The 21,274-nt window shown below is 33.8% G+C and overlaps 1 protein-coding gene across 1 annotated transcript in view; it reads right to left on the minus strand.

Annotated features, from left to right (window-relative positions):
- Positions 1-21,274, minus strand: part of DOCK8 (dedicator of cytokinesis 8) — a 324,685-nt gene that overhangs the window by 214,314 nt on the left and 89,097 nt on the right. Inside the window, 2 exon segments of the mRNA XM_074280659.1 lie at positions 16,664-16,735; positions 20,508-20,683. Coding sequence (XP_074136760.1) covers positions 16,664-16,735; positions 20,508-20,683 — 248 coding nt within the window.

Genomic DNA, 21,274 nt, shown 5'->3' on the forward strand with positions numbered 1-21,274 from the left:
CTCAATTCAAATTCCTGTTTTGACACTTAGTTCAAGCAAGCCATTTAATGCCCTCCCCTTTTCATACCTCCCTTTTGCCCCCTGGTAGTGCTATATGTTAGAGAGATTGCAGATTCTGAAGTCATACAGTCTGATTTGAAATCCTATTTGGAATCTTACTATTTGAAATACTACCTCTATGTCTTTGGGAAAATCACTTAATTTTTCTCTGGGCCTCAATTTCCTCATCTGTAACATGGGTAGGTGGCAAGAGTGGATTAGATGGTCTTTAAGATCTCTTTCAGTCCTAGAACTAGGATCCTAAAAGCTATAAAATGCATATATTGTGATAAAAGAATCTCTGGCTTAACTTCCTTCCTCTTATTTACTTAACTGAGGATAAAAGAATGTGATTTTTACTTACATGTGTGAGGAGTTGCAGGATGGTGGTCCAGGGAAAGGGATAGTGGTGGCAGGGCATGGTGCGGGTAGAGGGAATGAAAATCTAAAGGTAGATTTTCAAGGTATAACCTCAATATAGAATTTCCTAAAACTCTAGTTAGCATCTTAAAAGCTACCTTCATCAGTAATGTTTAGACAACATTGAGTTTTGTTTTTCTGTGTTATGCTGTCCTTGTGGTTGCAGGAAGAGTGAGTGTATTAAGACCTTTTCTGAAGGTGGAAGAGAAAAAAACAAAAAACCCAGATAAAATCTAACATGTTGAGGAGAAATGAAACCAAGGCTGTAACAGAAACCAAATAGGAAAAACCACACATCTGGACCTGTGTCTAAAATGTTACACTGATCCCAAATCACAAAGTTAATTAGCAATTATTTAACTTGAAAGAAAGCTCATTTCTTGCTTCTTTAAAAGAAAATACAAGTTTTCAGCTATGCATCTAGCATCTATAGAGAGCTTTAAGGTTTATAGGAACAGCTGTAATAGCACAGTGGATAGTTTTTTCTTGTCTGGTGTTAGGAAAACTCATCTTCCTGAGTTCAAATGTGGCCTTAAATATTTACTAAATGTATGACTTTGGGTGGAAGTAACAAACAACTCCAGTATCTTTGCCACAAAAACCCCAAATGGGGTCTCATACAGTTGGGCACAACTGAACAACAATAACAAATTAAGGTTTATCTCATTTGCTCATCAAAACAGCCCTTTGAAATAGGTGCTATTCATGTAAAATGTATGGGATTGCTTGTCATGGGGGGGGGGGGTGGAAGGAGGGGGGGATAATTTGGAAAAATTAATATAAGGGATAATATTATAAAAAAAATTACTCATGCATATATACTGTGGAAAAAAATTCTAAATAAAAAATAAAATAAAATAAAAGAAATGAAATAGGTGCTATTAGTATCCCCATTTATATAGAAACTGAGATTGATCCAGGGAAAGAGACTTTGTTTTTCGTTATCCAGCTAATAAATATGTGAGGTAGCATTTGAATTCAGGATTTCTTGACTCTGGGTTCAGAACTTGTGACCTGCCTAAGTCTATAGTAAATAATGAATGAGAGAAGCCTCTTCTCCAGCTTAGAAATTTACCCATTACTTGTCTCAAGGCTTATACACTGAGATGGCAATTGAGTAACTTAAGGTATCATATGCTTTTTCAAGAAGGAATCGTCTTGAAAAAAAAAAAAAATCAGGAAATAGCCTAAGGCCTCTGCATGAAGCTTAGAGTAAGAGCTGTGTCTTTTTTTTTATTCCCTCTCATAAAATTTTTTTTATTTCAGAGTGTCTGCAGGCATAAAAAAATCCATATACCCCTATAATATTTCATTTTATTGAATCTAATCCAATATTAAAGATTTTGGGGACATTTACCTCACTTGTCTTTTCTTCTATTTAATTGTAAGCTCCTTTAGAGTAGGGGCTGTGCTGTACCCAGAACCTATAATATTATTTTACCCATAATAAACCCTCAAGAAATGTTTGTTGAATGAATTCTCTATGGCTAATGATTTGAAATCAAGCTTGATATAGTTTTATTTCTGGTGGTTTTTTTTATTTGATTTTGTTTTTGCATTTGGTTCCTGGATCCTTGGGTAGAATAATTCTAATAATTAGTAAAATTACTTCCTAGAAGTGAATAAGTTTGAAAGACATGGGACTATGAATATGAAAAAATGAGTCACACAGGAAGATCTCAAGTATAGTTATCTCAAAGTACCAGCTCAGAAAACTAGTTCCTATGGCCTACCTCCATGGTAGACTGAAACTTCAAGTGTCTGAAACCACAGTGTCAAGGTTTTATTTATTACCAGTTCTTCAGGGAGAATGAAGGAGAAGTAAGTAAACTGTGTAATGAAAAAACAATTCTCCCAAAATGAGTTTAACTTCTAGGATTCCACAAGCACAGCTATTTTCTTTTCTTTTGAACAAAAACTTTTTTACACTTGGTGACAATTCCTTAAATCCATCATCTAAAAGAGGAAAATAAATAGAGTTGGAGAGTCTGCAGGAAAGTAAGCACAATAGTATATTATTGGTGGAGTTATACATTTCTCTAGCCATTCTGGATTATACCCAAAATATTAATAAACTACTTGGATTATATTCCAAAGATATTGAAGAAAGAAAGAGGAAAGTATACTATCCATGCTACATAAATAATACTCATCAGTTCTGAATGTCAAGATTTAAGAAGAACACTAATAAGCTGAAGAGTCCAGAAAAGAACAACCTGTATGGTGAAGGGTCTTGGTTGGGTCCATGTCCTAGAAGGACTGGGGATGTTTAGCCTGGAAAAGAGAAAATGCAGGGATGGGGGTGATAACTATTTTCAAGTATTTGAAGCCCATCTAGAAGAGGGATTGGGCATGTTCTATTTGGCTCCAAAAGGTAGAACCAGAAGGAATGAGTAGAAGCTGTGAAAAGGCAACTATAGATTTAATGTCAATAAAACCCTGAGCTGTCCAAAGTAGAATAGGATGCCTTGAGATGGGGTGGTGGTTTCCTCTCATTGGTGATCTTCAAGAAGAATCGGGATGACCACTTGTTGGGAATATTATTGCAAGGATTCCCTGAGTATATGGGTTGAACTAGATAGCTGTTGAAGCCTCTTGAGTTTTGTGATTCTATGATTTCTTTCTAATGTCATTATTTGATTTTCTCAGTTTATTTTCCCCAACTTTTAGGAAGCAAATAGGTAAGCACCTTGACAGCCAGCACAACAACCATATATCATAATAAGCAATTATTGATCAGGGAGACACATTTTTTATGACATTTTGGGAGTAACTGAATTATATGCAGTGATGTGTTTGAATTTTAATTGTTTACCAGTTCACTGGGAGTAAAATATGGAGTAATAAAACAGATGATACCATATTCCTTGGCATCCCAGCTCTCCTTGAGTGTGACCTTGTTTTAGAATTGCCTTAATCACCGAGGATGAAAGACGGAAAGTTGAGGGGATTTTATGATGGTGCCCATAATGAAATGTTTCATAGTCACTGGAGATAATGAACCAAGAATAAATAGTATGTAAACATATTTAATTACTTAAGAATTCAACCTTCTACTAAGGCACCAAGCACATAATGAAGTTAATTACTTTTTTGTCCATTTGTGAGAATTGGCAAAGAAAATAACTCTATTAAAAACATTTTATGTCACCTAAAAGATGTCATCTAAAATTCATCCATAATAAAACAATTAAAACTGAAGATGAAGAAATAAACTTTCAATTACTTCATGATACAATAATTCCTATCCTCATTTTCAAAATTCATGCTGAACTGATTATTATTTATGAAACATGGATAGCATAGTTAATGTTGTACAAATTATGAAAAAGTGTAGTCTTTGCCCAAGGGACTTTCAATCTAAATTAAACAAATACCTCAAACATAAAAATATACCATCCAAAAAGGATACAAGATATTTTGTGTTTCTTGGTGGAGTTATACATTTCTCTAGCCATTCTGGATTATACCCAAAATATTAATAAACTACTTGGCTTATATTCCAAAGATACTGAAGAAAGAAAGAGGAAAGTATGCTATCCATGCTACATAAATAATACTTATCAGATCTGAATGTCAAGATTTAAGAAAAACACTAATAAGCTGAAGAGTCCAGAAAAGAACAACCTGTATGGTGAAGGAGCTTGGTTGGGTCCATGTCATTCCCCTTCTTCCTTTAGTATAAGGGAAAAAGTACTGACTCTGGATTTAGAGAATATGGGTTCAACTCTTGCCTTTTATAATTGCTTCTTGGGCAAGTCACCACCAGTCTGGGCAGTCTCAGTTGCCTCATCTATAAAATTAGAAGGTGGGATTAGGTGGCCTATAAAGTTCCCTTCTGTTCAAATTTATGATCCTATACGCTTTCCTTTTCTCCCATATGACTCATCAGATTTAAAAGGTAGTCCATCATATTGGATATGAGCCCTCTCTTCCCTACAAATTACCTTATACATATTTTTATATGATTTTCTGTGACCATATTGTTTCCCCTAATAGAATGTCAGCTCTTTGAGCTCAGCCATGGTTTTGCCTTTGTGTTTGAATTTTTCAAACACATAATGTGAATTCTCACTTTTATGCCTTTGGTCACTCCATGTCCTCTCCTTATAGTACAGAGGTGGTTATAGAGTGATATGATGAAAAGGCATCAGAGAACAAATCCCACCAAACCCTTTGTGATCTTATACATCACTTAATATGTCTGGGTCTCAGTTTCATCATTTGCAAAATATAGGGGTTTACATCTAGGGTCCCTTCCAAAAATATAATAGTATGGTCACCCCTATTTGATCTGTAGGACCTGGTATTGTGGGCTAGATACTAACATATAGTAGGTATTTAATAAGTGTTTGTTTATTTAATTATTATAAAAACCAGAGGGGCCTTAGGCTAATCTATATCTCTTCTTCTAAGCATGATATGAACCTATTCTCTCAGATAGTAAAGGCAAAAAATAAAGGCCTATCCCTTAGTAATATCAAGGAATTCTATTAATAAGGAGATAGGTGTGGGAAACCATCAATCAGAATGTAGCTGCCTGATGTTAGATAATAAGTATATTCTGAGGATAAAATGGATTCCAAGAGGATGAACTATCAAAGTTCTACAATTTATGATATGTTCTCTTATTTATGTGTGCCTATGAATGTAAATATATTCTTGGGATAGCATCCCTGGATATACCTCTTTAGGTATATCCAGAATATTTTTTTTGCTTTGACTTATTCCATCAACAGTCGATTCACTGTCTGTGCATTTGATGACAAGAAATCTGTTCCATTGAATATGATGCTCCTCTTTTCTTGAGGTTGTGTCTAACTTGGGGGTCTAATTTAAATTGCTTCTCAGAGAAGAACACTCTAACCATATTCCATACTAGAGTCGATGCTATATTAGGTCCCAGTCCATTATGCTGTGGTATGTGCATTATCGTTCTTTTGCAGTGAATAGAATGATGGACTTAGAAATGGGAAAGGCTTATCTGTGTGACCAAAGTAACTTAATCCCTCTGACATAGTTTCTTCATTTGTAAAGTGGAAATAATAAAACCTACCTTACAAGTAGGTTTTATTATTAGATCTGCAGAAGTTTATCTCTAAAAGCAAAGTGATTTGCTCCAGGATTTATTTCTAAATGAAGACCACTAAACAAGATGAGAAGGAGATAAAAATAACTGACATTCATATGTTGCTTCAAGATTTGCAAAAAAAGAAGGAAATACTTTATCTCACTTGAGCCAAATAATAAAACCTACTTGTGAGGTAAGTTTTATTATCATTTCCATTTTTACAAATGAAGAAACTAAGAGAGGTTAAGTGACTTGTCTGTGTGACCACAGCATGGAAAACAAGATTTAAACCTTTCACATTTCAAAACCCATCTATCATTCTATTCACATCAAAAGGAAAATAATATGCATCCCACAGCATGGTGGCCAAGCACCTAATATAGTGTGTATATGTCTGTGTCTGTGTGTAGATGTATGCATTTGTGTGTGTGTGTCTTTATGTGTATGCATGTGTATCTGTGTCTGTGTGTGTGCGTGTGTATCTCTATATGTCTATGACTGTGTGGGCATGTGTGCATGTATGTGTGAGTGAAATAATAACTTTTGGAAACAAAAAAAAAAGAATATTAGCATTGTTTGTTGATGTTATAAAAGAAAAAATGGTTGTTTTCATCTTTTCTGTTTTGGTCTTTTAAAGACCGTTTTGAAATGGCCCAAGGAAAAATTACAATGGCTAACATTTATATAACACTTAAAAGTTTGCTGAAAGCTTTTACACTTATTAACTCATATGAGCCTTATAATGACCTTGATAAAGTAGATACCATTATAATCCTTATTTTACAGGTGGGAAACTGAGTCTGAGGGAGGGAGATGTGACTTTCTCAGAACCAGCTAGTATATGTTTGAAGCAATATTTGAACTTAAGTCTTCCTGACTGCAGATTTGGCTTTCTATTACGACTGGGGCAGCTAGGTAGTGCAGTAGATAGAACACTAAATCTGCAGTCAGGAAGACTTAAGTTTAAATATGCCTTTAGATGTTTACCAGCTGTGTGATCCCGGGCAAGTCACTTAACCTTGTTGGCCTCAGTTTCCTCATTTGTAAAATGAACTGGAGAAGAAAAAAACAAATCATTCAAGTGTCTTTCCCAAGAAAACCCAACAATAAGGTCACAAAGAGTTGGATGCAACAGAAAAATGACTAAATAACAGCAACAACAATAAAATTATAGCACTCAGCTCCCTCCACTCTTTTTCCTCTCACTCTTCTAAACCCACAGCAACCAATCTTCTGATTCCATCATTCAAATTGTTCTCTCCATGGTTAGAAGTGATCTTTTAAATGTCCAAATCTAAGACCCCTTTCTTATTCCTTCTCATCTCTGATCTCTTTGCAGTGTGACACTACAGTTCCCTTCCTATGGGATACTTCTCCTTTCCAGGATTTTGTGATACTGCTGGTCCTCCTGGTTAGCTTTTCTTTCATTCTGTTCTTCTGGTTGTTTACCCACATCGTGCTCACTTAGGCAAGAATGGTTGGAAAGGTTTTGTCTTGAACCCACTTTTCTTCTCCCTCAATATATTTCAAGTGATGAATTATTTCAATTCAACTCCCATTGGTTGGTGGTTGGTTGTTGTCTGTAGTTCAAAAGACCAAAGTGACTTCATTATGTTGGAGTCAAGGTCAGAGTGTCCAATTATGGCTGATCAGACTGATATTTGGAAGACTCTACCCCAGGTTGGGCATAAATAATCCATATTAACATTTGGAATGGAGATCTCTCTAAATTTTCACACCTCATGTTTCTTTTGAGCTACGGCAACTTTGCTTCACTCAAGTACAGCACTTTCTTTGATGCAAGAATACCATGCTGGGCCTACCTATATCTGTGTCTTCCATGTCATCCAATCAATTCCAAATTTCTTCAAGGAGACTTTGAGAGTATCCTTGTATCACTTTTTCTGTCCTCCATGTGAGTGTTTATCTTGTGTGAGTTGTCTGTAAAATAGTTCTTTAGGAAAATGTACATTTGGTACAGTTCCAGAAGATAAAACAAGAAGGATGATATGCACTTTATATCCTTCCTGTATACATTTGTTCTACTAGGTTTCTATATTTAAATAAAATTTCATTCCATGGAGCTTTATTGTTATTGCTCAGTAATGTTTCACTCTCCCTGGCTTCATTTGGGGTTTTCTTGGCAATAGAATGGTTAGCTATTTTCTTCTCCAGTTCACTTTACAGAGGAGGAAACTGAAGTAAATTAAGTTAAGTGACTTGCCCAGGGTCACATAACTAGTGTCTGAAGTTGGTCTTCTTGGGTCTTCCTGACTCTAAGCCAACATCTTTATCAACTACTGCCTTCGCTTGGTGGTTAGGAGCATTTGACAAAGTGACTTCTATGAAAAATGTTGTTCTTAAGTTTTTATGAATTAATGTTATCTCTGAGCACTTTTGAACAACAATTTGGTCTGTGATGATATTTTTGCCCAGTGCAGTTTACTGCTCGAACTCTCCAGGATCTTTTAAAAAACATTTTAATTTAACATTGAGTTTCAAATTCTTCCCCTCCTTTCCTCCCTCCTCTCTCCCCTTTCTGAGATGGTAAGCAATCAGAATTAGGTTTTATATATGAAATTATATAAAATTTTTCTGTAATAGTCATTTTATACAATATGACTTAAATAAAAGAAAAAAAAAGAAAACAAAAAGTGAAAGTAGTTTTAGTCCATATTCAAATAATATTAGTTCTTCCTCTGGAGGCAAATACTTTGCTTCTTTTTTAGGCTTTTGGGATTATCTGATTTTATTGTGCTGAGAATAAATCATTCATCAAACAATATTGCTGTTACTGTGTACAACTTTCTCCTGATTCTGTTCACTTGACTATGCATCAGTTCATGTAAATCTTTCCATGTTTTTCTGAAATCATCCTGCTGGTCATTGCTTATACTACGATAATATTCCATTATAACTATATACTCTGGCTTATTTAGCCATTTCTCAATTGATGGACATGTCTTTCATTTCTGATTCTTAGCTATCACAAAAAGAGCTGACACAGAGGTCCTTCTCTCTCTCTCTCTCTCTCTCTCTCTCTCTCTCTCTCTCTCTCTTTTTTTTTTAAGGGAAGGCTGTCTTTGGAATATAGAACTAACAGTGCTGTTGCTGGATTCAAAAGATATGCATAGTTTTATACCTCTTTGGGCCATAGTTCCAAATTGTTCTTCAGAATGGTTGGCTCAGTTCACAAGTACAACAGCAATGCATTACTGTCTCAGTTTGTCCATATTCTTCCAACATCCAAAATTTTCCTTTTTTTTTTTTTTTTTTTTTTTTAACATATTAGCCAATCTTATAAGTATGTGGTAACTAAGAGTTATTTTAATTTGCATTTCTCTAATCAATAGTGATTTAGAGATTTTTCATACTAAAGATAGCTTTTACTCTTGATTGAAAACTGGCTGTTCATATCCTTGGATCATTTATTAATTATATTTTTATAAAACTGACTCTGTTTTCCATATCAAAAATACTTGTTGCCAAATTTTTTCCCTAGTCTTCTACTCTTCTTATAATTTTGATTGCATTGGTTTTGTTTGTAAAAAAAATTAAAAAAATTTTTTTTGTATAATCAAAATTATTTTACATTTTGTAATGTTCTTTGTATCTACTTTAATTCTAAATTCATCCCTTATCAATAAACCTGACAAATAAATTATCCCATCTTCTCTTAAATTTGCTTATGGTATTGTCCTTTTTGTGTGTCATATACTCATTTTGAATTTATCTTGGTAATATGGCGTGAGATGTTGGTCTATACCTAGTTTCTGCCACATTGTTTTTGTTTTCCCAGCAGTTTTTGCCATATAGTGAGTTTTTGTTCCAAAAGCTTGGATCTTTGGGTTTACAGTGTATTAGAATTACTATGGTAATTTGTTATCATTTGTACCTAATCTATTCCACTGATCCGCCATAATATTTCCAGACTGTTTTGATAATTACTGCTTTATAATACAGTTTATGATCTGGTATGGCAAAACATTTCATATTTTTTCCCTTGATTTCCTTGATATACTTGAGCTTCTGTTCTTCCAGACAAATTTTATTATTTTTTGTAAAATAATATAAATGATATATAAAATAATCTTCAATAGTTTTATTGGTATGGCACTATTGATATGGGATAAATAGTCTTTTTATTATATTTGCTTGGCCTCCTCATGAGAAATTCAAATTTTTCCAATTATTTAGACCTGCCTTTATTTGTGAGAAAAGTGTTTAGTAGTTGTGTTGATATAGTTTCCTGGGTTTGTCTTGGTACCTGCCAAGACAATATAAATGTTTTATATTGTCTACAGTTATTTTAAATGGAATTTCCTTTTCTATTTCTTGCTGCTGGACTTTGTTGGTAATACATAAAAATGCTGATGGTTTAGAGGGTTGATTTTGTGTCCTGCAATTTTGCTAAAATTGTTAATAATTTCAAGTAGTTGAAAAAGATACCAAATTTCTGACATATAATTCTTGTCACTAAGTTGTGTCTTGTTAGATGTTAAATTGTCATAGTCTATATAGTAATACATTGCGGTTTTTGCCCATTCCTTGTATAATAAGTGTATGTTGTTATACTTAGAAAATACTAGAGAATCAACTAAAAATTACTGTTATAAGAGGCAGAATGACATAGTGGATAGAGAGAGCCAGCTTCAAGGCCAAGAAGACATGGGATCAAGTCTAACCTAATAGCTAATATTTGTATAACTTCTATTGTATGGAAGATATCTTTTTTGATCCTTACAACAATCATGGCAAGTAGATGCTAGGCAATCAATCAACAAAGATTTATTAAGTGTCTTCTATATGCCAGACAGTGTGCTAAGTGCTAGAGGTACAAAAAGAAGCAAAAAACCATCCTTGTCCTCAAGGAGCTTACAATCTAATTTGGGAGTAAAAATGCAAAGAAATGTATTCAAAGTAAGCTATATTCAAGATAAATAGAAAATAATTTAAAGAGGGAAAGCCCTGGAATTACAAGGTGTTGGAGAAAGCTGCCTGAAAAAAGTGGGGTTTAAAGGAAGTCAGGGAGGTCAGTTGTCTGAGTGGAGGAAGGGGAAAGTGTTCTGGGCATTGAGGACAGCCACAGAAAATGTCCAGAGCAGAAAGATGGAAATGTCTTTTTTATAGAACAGCCAAGAGGCCAGTGTCATTGGTTCAAAGAGGTGGTGAGTCAGGAGTAAGAAGATTGTGTAAGGCAGGAGAGAGCTTTGAATACTAAACAAAGCTTTTTGTATTTGATCCTGGAGGCAACATAAATCACTGGAGTTTGAGTGAAGGGGTGGAGGATATGTGTGTGACAAGATCAGACCTGTATTTTATGGCTAAATGAAGGATAGATTGGAGTGGGAAGAAACTTGAGGAAGGCAGAATCACCAACAGGTCATTGCAATAATATAGATATAATGAGCTAAGAGGTCCTGTCCTAGAGTGATAGACATCTAAGAGAAGGTGGTGTATTCGACAGATCTAGGCAGTAGCTTGGACATTAGGTTGGGGGTGGGGGTGGGTGGAATATGTGTCAGAGATAGTGAGAAATCCAGGATGAACCCTAAGTTGCTAGCCTGAGGGACTGGATATTGCCCTCTAAAGTAATAAGAAAGGTAGGAAAGGGGAAAGACTTAGAAGGAAAGATAATGAGCTCTATTTTTGACATGTTTAGTTTAATATGACTACTGGACATACAGTTTGAGATGTCTGAAAGGCATGTGGAAATGCAAGATTGGACATCTGTTATGGGCCTGAACTCTGAAACAAGGATTCAAGGTGTTAAGTCAAAAAAATTGATGAGACAATGGTTATCTAGTTTAGAACTTAAATTCTGCATGATTGATTTAATCTTACAACAAATAATGGTTTCCTAGTGATATAATGATTGGTTTATACTCAGTGTAGAGCAAAGAAGCTGGGAGCCTCAGTCAGAGTAAGGGCAGAGAAGACAAAGGCAGGGAGCTCAGGCTCTCAGAGCCAAGGAGGGAGAGTCATTCCATCTTCATCAGTCAGGCTCCTAGTGGCTGGCCTGGCCTCCTGCATTTTCTTCACTGAAACTAAGTTCCCTCTGAAGGCCAAAAGAAAGCTAGCTGAGCACCTGGTGAAGGAGACAATAAAGACTTTTGGACACCTGGCTATTCTTGTGGTGATTAATCTGCTGAAACAAAGGCTGCCTCAAGACCTCCAGAAAACCAAACCAAAAACATTACAGACATCAATGGAGAGATAGAGGCACTACTTCTGACCTAGATGGACTCTGTTGTGACTCTACTCTCTAACCAACTCTAGAACTATATATATATATATATATATATTTGAAGTCCATATCTTTGTCAAAATAATGCTGAAAAATACTATTGCAGTAAGTTAAATAGAAATATGATTCTGTAGGGATTAAGGAAGATGGAAGATTCTCTCCTAATCAAGGAAGTACATAAGAGACATTTGATTTTAATTTGTCACTAGAAGCCTTTTTATGACCTTCCCTCAATTATAAATTATAGGAATACCATAAAGTCAAAATTTTTAAAACACAATGCTAGCACATACAGAATACCTGTTTTGAGTAAAATTCATCCATTCACTTAACTTGAGGAGTATGTAGGTAGGAAATGATACTTACCTGCCTAGACATTCATATGGTATCCCACATTATGCAAAGAATTAAATTCTTTGGGCTTGTTATAAATTAGTATGCATGACTGTCAAGGGAATTGTGATGAAAAAGGGACAGGTTTCTCTCCATGCAACAGACATAAAAACTTATTTAATTTCATTTGTTTGTCAACACATTCCCTGCATGTTGAACATTAACAATGATATTTATGTATTTCTTGGCAAGTAAGCTTATTGAAAACTGTTCAGATGATGTCTATATACACAGAGGCAGCTCACATGACTCAGAATTATTTCATATTTTTTAATTAAGAGAAATGTTTGTTGGCAACTTTTATTTAATTTATTTACCAATTTATTTAAAGTTTAAGAACATTGCTGTTAAGCTGTTTCAGTCATGTTTAACTCTTTGTGACCCCATTTTGGGGAATCTGGAATCTTATCTGGGTTTCTTGGCAAAGATTAACTAGAATGGTTTGTCACTTTTTTCTTTAGCTCGTTTTTTTTTTTTTACAGATAAGGAACTAAGGCACAATTAAATTATTTACCCAGGGTCACATAGAGATTAACTGGTTTGAATTCAGAGAGATAAGTCTTTCTGATTCTCAGTCTCTATTACTGCACCACCTAATTAGTTACTGGATTGCTGAGAAATGAGTGTAGTATGGAAATGTTCCACCTGGTCTATTAAATATTCTTTAAATTGATTGAAATTCGAGTACTACAATTCATTGACAATACTTGGCATTCATTAGTTTAACAGAGTCTTGGATTTTTTGTCACAAGAAAACCTGAGTTTAAGTTCTGACATTCATCAACATATCACTTTCAGCAAATCTCCTTTAAGGACCTCAGTTTCTCTGCCTCAGAAGTGAGGCTAAATGACCTCTAAGATTTCTTTCAGCTCTATGAATATATGAATAAGGAAAATGGAAGATACTTTTCTATCTAGGAGGTTAAGAAAAATGAGTGATATTTAATTTTAATCTACCACTGGAGGTCATATCTTCCCTCATTTAAAAATTATAGGAATACATAAAGCCAAAATTGTTAATACTTATAAAAACCACTGAGAGTATTTATAAAATACTATTTAAAATTCTCCCATTCAGCCCGCTAATTGAGGTTGAAACATTATTTTTTGATTTTCATTCACTTTTAGCAAAGGCAAGGAAGAAAAAGGGAAGAGTCAAGAAAATGATTTTCTAATCATCAGGAAGGTGGGGAGGGAAGAAGAAGTAGATTTCTCTTCAAGTTATCCCATAGACACAAAAGGACATGTAGAGAATGAGGGAGAAACTGATCATAACTAAATAGGTTCAACCAGTTAAATTCATTCAGGAAGTCAATTTATGAAAAAACCAACAAAATAGATAAATCTTTGGTAAATTTGATTAGAAAAAGGAAAGAGGAAAATCAAATTGTTAGTCTTAAAAATGAAAAGGAAGAGGAAATTAGAGCAGTAATTAGGAGTTACTTTACCCAACTTTATGCCAATAATTTGATAACCTAAGTGAAATGGATGACTATCTTCAAAAATATAGGCTGCCCAGATTAACATCGGAGGAAGTAAATTGGTTAAATAGTCCCATTTTAGAAAAAGAAACAGAATAAGCTATTAATCAACTCCTTAAGAAAAAATCCCTGGGAACAGATGGATTTACATGTGAATTCTACCAAACATTTAAAGAACAATTAACTCCAATGTTATATAAACTATTTGAAAAAATTAGGGAATGAAGGACTCTTACCATATTTCTTTTATGACACAGACATGGTACTGATACCTAAACCAGGTAAGTTCAAAACAGAGAAAGAAAATAATAGACCAATCTCCCTAATGAATATTTATGCAAAAATCTTAAATAAAGTATTAGCAAAAAGATTACAGAAAATCATCCCCAGGATAATACACCATGACCAAGTAGGATTTATAACAGGAATGCAGTATTGGTTCAATATTAGGAAAACTATTAGCAAAATTGACTATATCAATAACAAAATTAACAAAAACCATATGATCATCTCAATAGATGCAGAAAAAGCATTTGATAAAATCCAAAATCCATTCCTATTAAAAACACTTGAGAGTATAGGAATAAATGGACATTTCCTTAAAATAGTCAGTAGCATCTATTTAAAATAAAACCATCAGTAAGCATCATATGTAATGGGGATAAACTGGAACCATTCCCAATAAGATCAGGAAAATGAAGAAGAAAAAAAAAAAAGGAAGCAAGCAGAAAAGGAAATTTTTTTATATCCTGTATTATACTTTCACATATTCTATAGACATGTAGATATCTAACTTCAGCCATTGTTCTTCTGCAAGATAGGAACAAACAGTACATAATTCCATATATCTCTGTTGAGATTTATTCCAGATAGACACTTTAAAAAGTGATTTACTTGTAGGGCATAAAGTTAGTGATAATGATTTGCCATCCTCAGAAGTCTAACATTCTGAGAGAATACTCAATTTGCCAACTTGACTCATTAAATAGTAAATACTTCAAATCTAGGATTCTTTCCTCTTCATTAAGCCATGAACCTAGTGACAAATATGCAATGACAGAAAAAGACAGATATATTTTGGACCAGAAATAGGTTTTATGTCTGAGAACTAAAAGTATTCAAGGACTTAATGTCATGACTATGAACAGTCTTTCTGGAGTCCATGAGGCTTGCACCTGAATCTTTGTGATCTTTTTTAGGGTTTTCTTGGCAAAGATACTAGAGTTGTTTGCCATTTCCTTCTTCAGCTCATTTTATAGATAAGGAAACCAAGACAAACAGTGAGTTGTCCAGAATTACACAGCTAGTATGAATCTGAGACTGGTTTAACTCACAAAGATGCCCAGCACTCTAATCTACTATGCTATCTAGCTGCCCAGAAAAGGTTCTAAAACCATTTAACTTTTCATTATAGACTTGGTCGACAAGAAGAGGTTCCACTAAGTGGTTCCCTTTATAACATTGTATTAATAATTATATCTCCCATTTGTCTAGAATTTTATGCATTTCAAAGAAGTTTCATATAATCTCCTATGATCTTTTTTTTATGTTAGGACAAAATTACTAGCCAATTTTCTGGATGAGAAAATTTAAAGGAATTTCATACAATCAATTAGTAATTATTTACTAAGTGCCATACAAAGACAAAAATTAAACATCTCTGGCTTTAAAGAGTTTTTATTCTATTGAAACATAAAAGTCAGTGGTAGAGCTAAATTTGTTGTGTATAACCACAATGTAGAATGGTAGTCTTCAAGAAGGTGTTAACTCTTACTTCAGACTAATGTATATACCTAGACTAATAGCTACTTGAGTGTTTGCAGGAAAGCAATTGTATTCTCTTAGGGAAGAGCCAGATTATTATGCTTTATTCACTGTACCATCCTGCTCTCTCTCTGTCCTTATCTATAAAATGAGCTGAAGAAGGAAATGGCAAACAACTCTAGTATCTTTGCCAAGAAAACCCTAAAAAAGATCACAAAGATTCAGGTGCAAGCCTCATGGACTCCAGAAAGACTGTTCATAGTCATGACATTAAGTCCTTGAATACTTTTAGTTCTCAGACATAAAACCTATTTCTGGTCCAAAATATATCTGTCTTTTTCTGTCATTGCATATTTGTCACTAGGTTCATGGCTTAATGAAGAGGAAAGAATCCTAGATTTGAAGTATTTACTATTTAATGAGTCAAGTTGGCAAATTGAGTATTCTCTCAGAATGTTAGACTTCTGAGGATGGCAAATCATTATCACTAACTTTATGACAGAGGTTTTGGTTATGGACAAGAGGCTATAAAAGTTCTTGTGTTTTTCTTAATTTCAGATTTTAAATTTTGGAGTGGTTATGACAGAGAAAATAAGTGATGGAAAGCAATGACCACTTAGTGGTACCAAGCCAGAGGAGGACTCATCAAAAATGGCCTCAATGGCCTCAGAGAAGGAAAAGCTACTAATGTAACAAAAGATCTAATATTGGGAGCATGATTACAGTGACTTTCTGTACTGGCAAAAATACAAGGTTCAGTGGGACATTTTCAAACAACAGACTGTTTTGGCAGTGACTAAAAAGTAGTGTGCTTTGTTTTTTTTTAATTATTAGAAAGGATGATACGTATAAATTCAAGGGAATATCTAAGCAAACAAGGTGAAGTGACTTGCCAGACTCACACAGCTAATAACTGTCTAAGGCTGGAATTAAAACAGAGTTTAGTTTTCTATATACACTATAACTGAAGATAGGCAGATATCTGAGGGTTTGTTTTTTTTTTCATTGTTGTCGTTTTGTTTTTAAACATTAAGCATTACTTTATTTAAATGATATCTATTAGTTTGGAACAATAGGCATCTTAAATACCTAGAGTAAGAAGGAACACTAGGGGCACATTTGGCAAAGAGTTAATTTAATTTTCCATGCATGCTTTTACTGTGGTAGCTTGGAAGAACCCCTCAGAATTCTTCAAAGCAAGAAAAAACCCAAAAGATTCTACTTTTTGTCCGTAAAGATGTAACTTACTTTCTGTTTACGATTAGCCACTCCCGAATATATGTCTGAACACAGTCCCTGACATGAGGATCCAGTTCAACCCTGAGGAAATGGAAAATGAAATTAAAACCTGTCATTACTTGGAAAAAAATATCTCCATGCCTGAGAAAAAGATGATTCCACAAACACAATGTCACCCAACTCAGTATTTTCTCTCAAATTCACTTCACCAGATGTGGCCTATTCCTGAGGGAATGCAGTAAGAATCTTAATGAGCTAATATACTATTATTTTATTATACTATTAATTATACTATTTCACCTTTAGGGGGAATGCAGTTTTTTATTTCTTTAGACATCTTGATATAAAACAGAGAAAAGAAACTGTAACCAATTACTAAAAAAAATTAAAAGTTATAATAACTCAATTTTCAAAAAAAAAAAAGACTGAATTAGAAATCTTTTAAACTATTCTAAACCTTGCTAGGATATGCACATTTTGCTTTGTTTAAAAAGTTGTGAAGAAATATAATAAACTAATTCTTTGAGAAACTGGCAAGCATTTCATTTGTTTGGAGACTATTAAATCTCATTGGTCATATCAAAGCTGCTTAAGGCCTTATCATGAGAAATACCCTCCAAATACTTCAGGATTCTGACACCCTTGGTAATTAAAGTAATTAATTTTTCTTGTAACAAACGCATGACTAGAGAAAAACGGCACTATACACTGCCCTAAACACAAGATGCATTGAGACATTTTTTACACAACAGATGGTTGGCAATGACTGAAAAGTAGCGTGCTTTGGTTTTTTGTTTTTTTTAATTATCAGAAAGGGTGATAGTTACAAATTCAGGAGGGGATAGCTAATATGATATTCCAAAGAGTGAAAATGAATTGCCTCTCTAAAATTTCGTAAAATATTCTGTGCTACATAAGCAGCACCTGAATTAATTTGAAGGCATTTTCTTTTCTTTTCTTTTCTTTTGAAGGCATTTTCAAGCAGGCTTTTCATCCCATTAATTCTTTTTGAGAAAAATTAACTATAAACCTTTATACAAAAGAAATAAAAAAAGTAAGTGATTCCTCACCATGAGTAAAAATAATAGCAACTACCACATTAAATTCATAGCTCAATAAATAGACTTTATGAGTCAAAGCAGGTGATAAGGACCACAATCTGCTCCTCAGGAAATAACCACTTCCAAAATATTACATACAGAGGATTTCTAAAGAAGTCAAACAGTCTGGCAATATGAAATCCTTTTTAAAAAATCAAACTCTTTGACCCCAGAATTTTGTTGTTTGGATTATATTCTGAGAATGTTATCAAAAATGACTGAAAAGGGAGCACTGAATTCAAAGATTTTTACAGCAGCATTATGTATAATTAGAAAAACAAACCCAAACCAAAAAATTGGAAATACCTAAATATCCAACAATGAAGCAAAGGCTAAGTAAGTTTGGGACATTAAGGCAACAAAATTCTATGATATGATATTGGACCAACAAACATGAGGAATGAAAATACTTTGGAAAGGCCTTTATGAAATAAAGTACATTTAAAAAAGACAAAACTAAAAGAAGAGTCTACAAACCAATTACAATCACATGAGGAAAAGCTAATGTGAATTAATTCTAATGGTGACTTAGAGGGTGAGATTTAAATATTTTTATACATCAAAACAAATTTAAATATAGTTACCAAACAAATTTAGTTGCCTATCAATGTTGTTTCCAATAAGATACTTAAAACACAAAATTATATATTTTTTCTACAAATTAAACCCATTAATGTGAATGACAATTGTGTATTTTGATAACCAAAAAGCAAAAAGTGATGGAGTAAAGAAGTACACTAAGTATCTTCCAATTCCATCAAACTGTAATTCAATAAAATCTGATCCTACCAATATTAGATAAAAAGCAGTACTTCTCAATTTTTAATTTGAATTTTTTTGGTGGGAGATGAGAGGAGTGAGAAAGTTGAAATATAGCTTCCTCTGACCTTGGGCAAGTTACTCAATCCTATTTGCTTCAGTTTCCTCAACTATAATGAACTAGAGAAGTATGGCAAACCACTCCAGTATCTTTGCCAACAAAATTCCACAAGAGGTCACAAAGAGATGGAAACAATGGAAACAATTAAACTACATAAAAAGTAAAAGAACAGATAATTTTTAAAAGAAGTCTCTCAAACATCAATAACCATATAAGTTAGTCACTGAAATCACAAGTCACTAAAAATCAGAAAAATGAAATGAGAAAATGAGAAAAACTCTGAGAATTCATTTCAAACAATTCAAATCAACAAGGAAAATAAAAGATGGAATAGTTGATGTGGAAGGGACTGTAGGGAGGCAGAATAAATAAACATTGCTATGAGTGGGTTCAACCATCTCATAAAATAAATTTGGAATTTTGTGAGAAAAGTCATTTAAATGTTTTCACCTAGCAGTTCCATTATTTGGCAGGAAGAAAAGCCCCACGTGTACCAAAATATTCATAGTAGGATTTCTCATGATATTGAAAAATGGGAAACAAAATGGGAACTAATTGGGGATCTGCTGAACAAAATAAGGTATATGAATAATGAAATATTATTGTGCCAAAAGAAATGACCAATATGAGGAATTCAGAGAAGGAAATGACTTGTATTAACAACCAAATGAATGAAATACACAATGACTATAACTAAAAACAATATCCAAGGCAGCTGAACACTGATTAATTGTATTGACTATCTTAGACTTGGGGAAGAGATGATCCAACACTGTTTCTTCCTTTCTGAATATAGGTGAAGAATCCTGCATATATTATTAGATAGTCACTAGATGTAAATAACTAGGAACATAATAAGATTATTAAATGGAAAATAGCTCAGAAAAGAAGGCACTAGCAGCTAGAAGGGATTGGGAAAGATTTTCTGAAGAAGGTGAGATTTCATCTGAAAGTCTTGAAAGAAGCCAGGAAAAAAGTATTCTATGTGAGGAATAGAAAGAAAGCCAAAATAGCTGAATAACATAGTGCTTTAATTGTTTTTCAGTTGTGTCTTAGTCTTTATGATCTCATTTAGGATTTTCTTGGCAAAGATACTGAAGTAGTTTGCTATTTCCTTCTGCAGCTCATTTTACAGATGTGGAAACTGAGGCAAATAGGGTTAAGTGACTTTTTTAGAGTCTCCCAGCTAGTAAGTATCTGATGTCACATTTGAACTCAGATTTTCCTGATTGGTTGCCGAGAATAGATCAAGACTTTAGAAAAATCACTTTAGCAGTTTAAGTTTTCTTAAAAGGAAAAAGGAGTGAAATGCAGAAAGATTTGAAGTAAGTAGAAGACTATTATAATAGCCTAGGCATAATATGATAAAGACTTGAATGAAGGTGATGACTATTTGAATGGAGAGGAAATGGAGAGAGATATTATGAAGGTGGAAATAAGATGTGGCAGCAGATTGGTCATGCTGGGTAAATGAGTATGATGAATCAAAGATGACTGACTATTGTTGCGAACTTAAGCAACTGTGAGGATAATGATATCCTCAGTAGTAAGAGTGGAAGTTGGCAAGAGGAGGAAGGTTTGGAAGGAAAGATTGTGGCACACAGTAGGTGCTATATAAAACATTTCTTTCCTCCATAATTTCTCTCTATATATGTTGGATTTGCTTGTTTGCATGTTATCCTTAAAGGATAACTCTTATAATTCTAGGCTTATATGACAAACTTACATCTTCCTGTATGACTTATTAACTGTGTATTATTTTATGAACTTTAAAAAAAAAAGAAACAAATTGGGCTTAACTCATGCAGTACCTCAGGGGACCCTCTATATTGTTATTCTATGAGTAATAACAAGAGGTAAGGAAAGGACTTACCCTTCCTCTGGCATAGAAGCCTGTAAAGTCCGACATTCCTTTGGCATAAAGATGACCTCCAGATCATCCTCTGTGAAGTCTCCAAGCTCTTGTATGAGTTCTGCATCCAGGCTACTCAATTGTGTCATCAGAAGTCCTTCAAAATCTGCTGGTTCCACTGGGTCATAAAATTGAGGCTGTCATGGTAATAAGAAGGAAAAAACAACCTATAACTTATAAAACATACAAAGGTATTTTTAAGGTAAAAATGTCAAAGTATCCTTTAAGTTGATATTGGATTTTTTACACAAAATTCATAAAAGGGCAACTAAGTGGTACAATGGATAGTGCACTAGGTCTGCAGTTAGGAAGACCTGAGTTCAAATCCAGCTTTAGACACTTTGTAGCTATGTGACTAGGCAAGTCACTTAAGTTCTATTTGCCTCAGTTTCCACTTGTAAAACAGAGGTGATAATAGCACTTACATCTGCTAATGTTGTCATGAGAATCAAAGGAGATAGTATTTGTAGAGCACTTAGCACAGTGTGTGGGACATAATAAGTGTGATATAAATGTTAGCTATTACTATTATTTTTATTACCCCTAAAGTGTTTCAATTTCCCTTTATGCTGCTCTTAAAAAAAGATTACACAGTAATTATGTCATCAAAACCAAAAGCAGTCATATGGAAATAGAAAAGAAATAAGGTATGAAGTTAAGTCATGGTAGGATGAGTTATTAAAAACACCCCAAGGTAGAATTTTTCTTAGTTATGTCAAAAATTAAGG

Source organism: Sminthopsis crassicaudata, chromosome 1, assembly GCF_048593235.1.
Source record: "Sminthopsis crassicaudata isolate SCR6 chromosome 1, ASM4859323v1, whole genome shotgun sequence".
Lineage (NCBI taxonomy): Eukaryota > Metazoa > Chordata > Mammalia > Dasyuromorphia > Dasyuridae > Sminthopsis > Sminthopsis crassicaudata.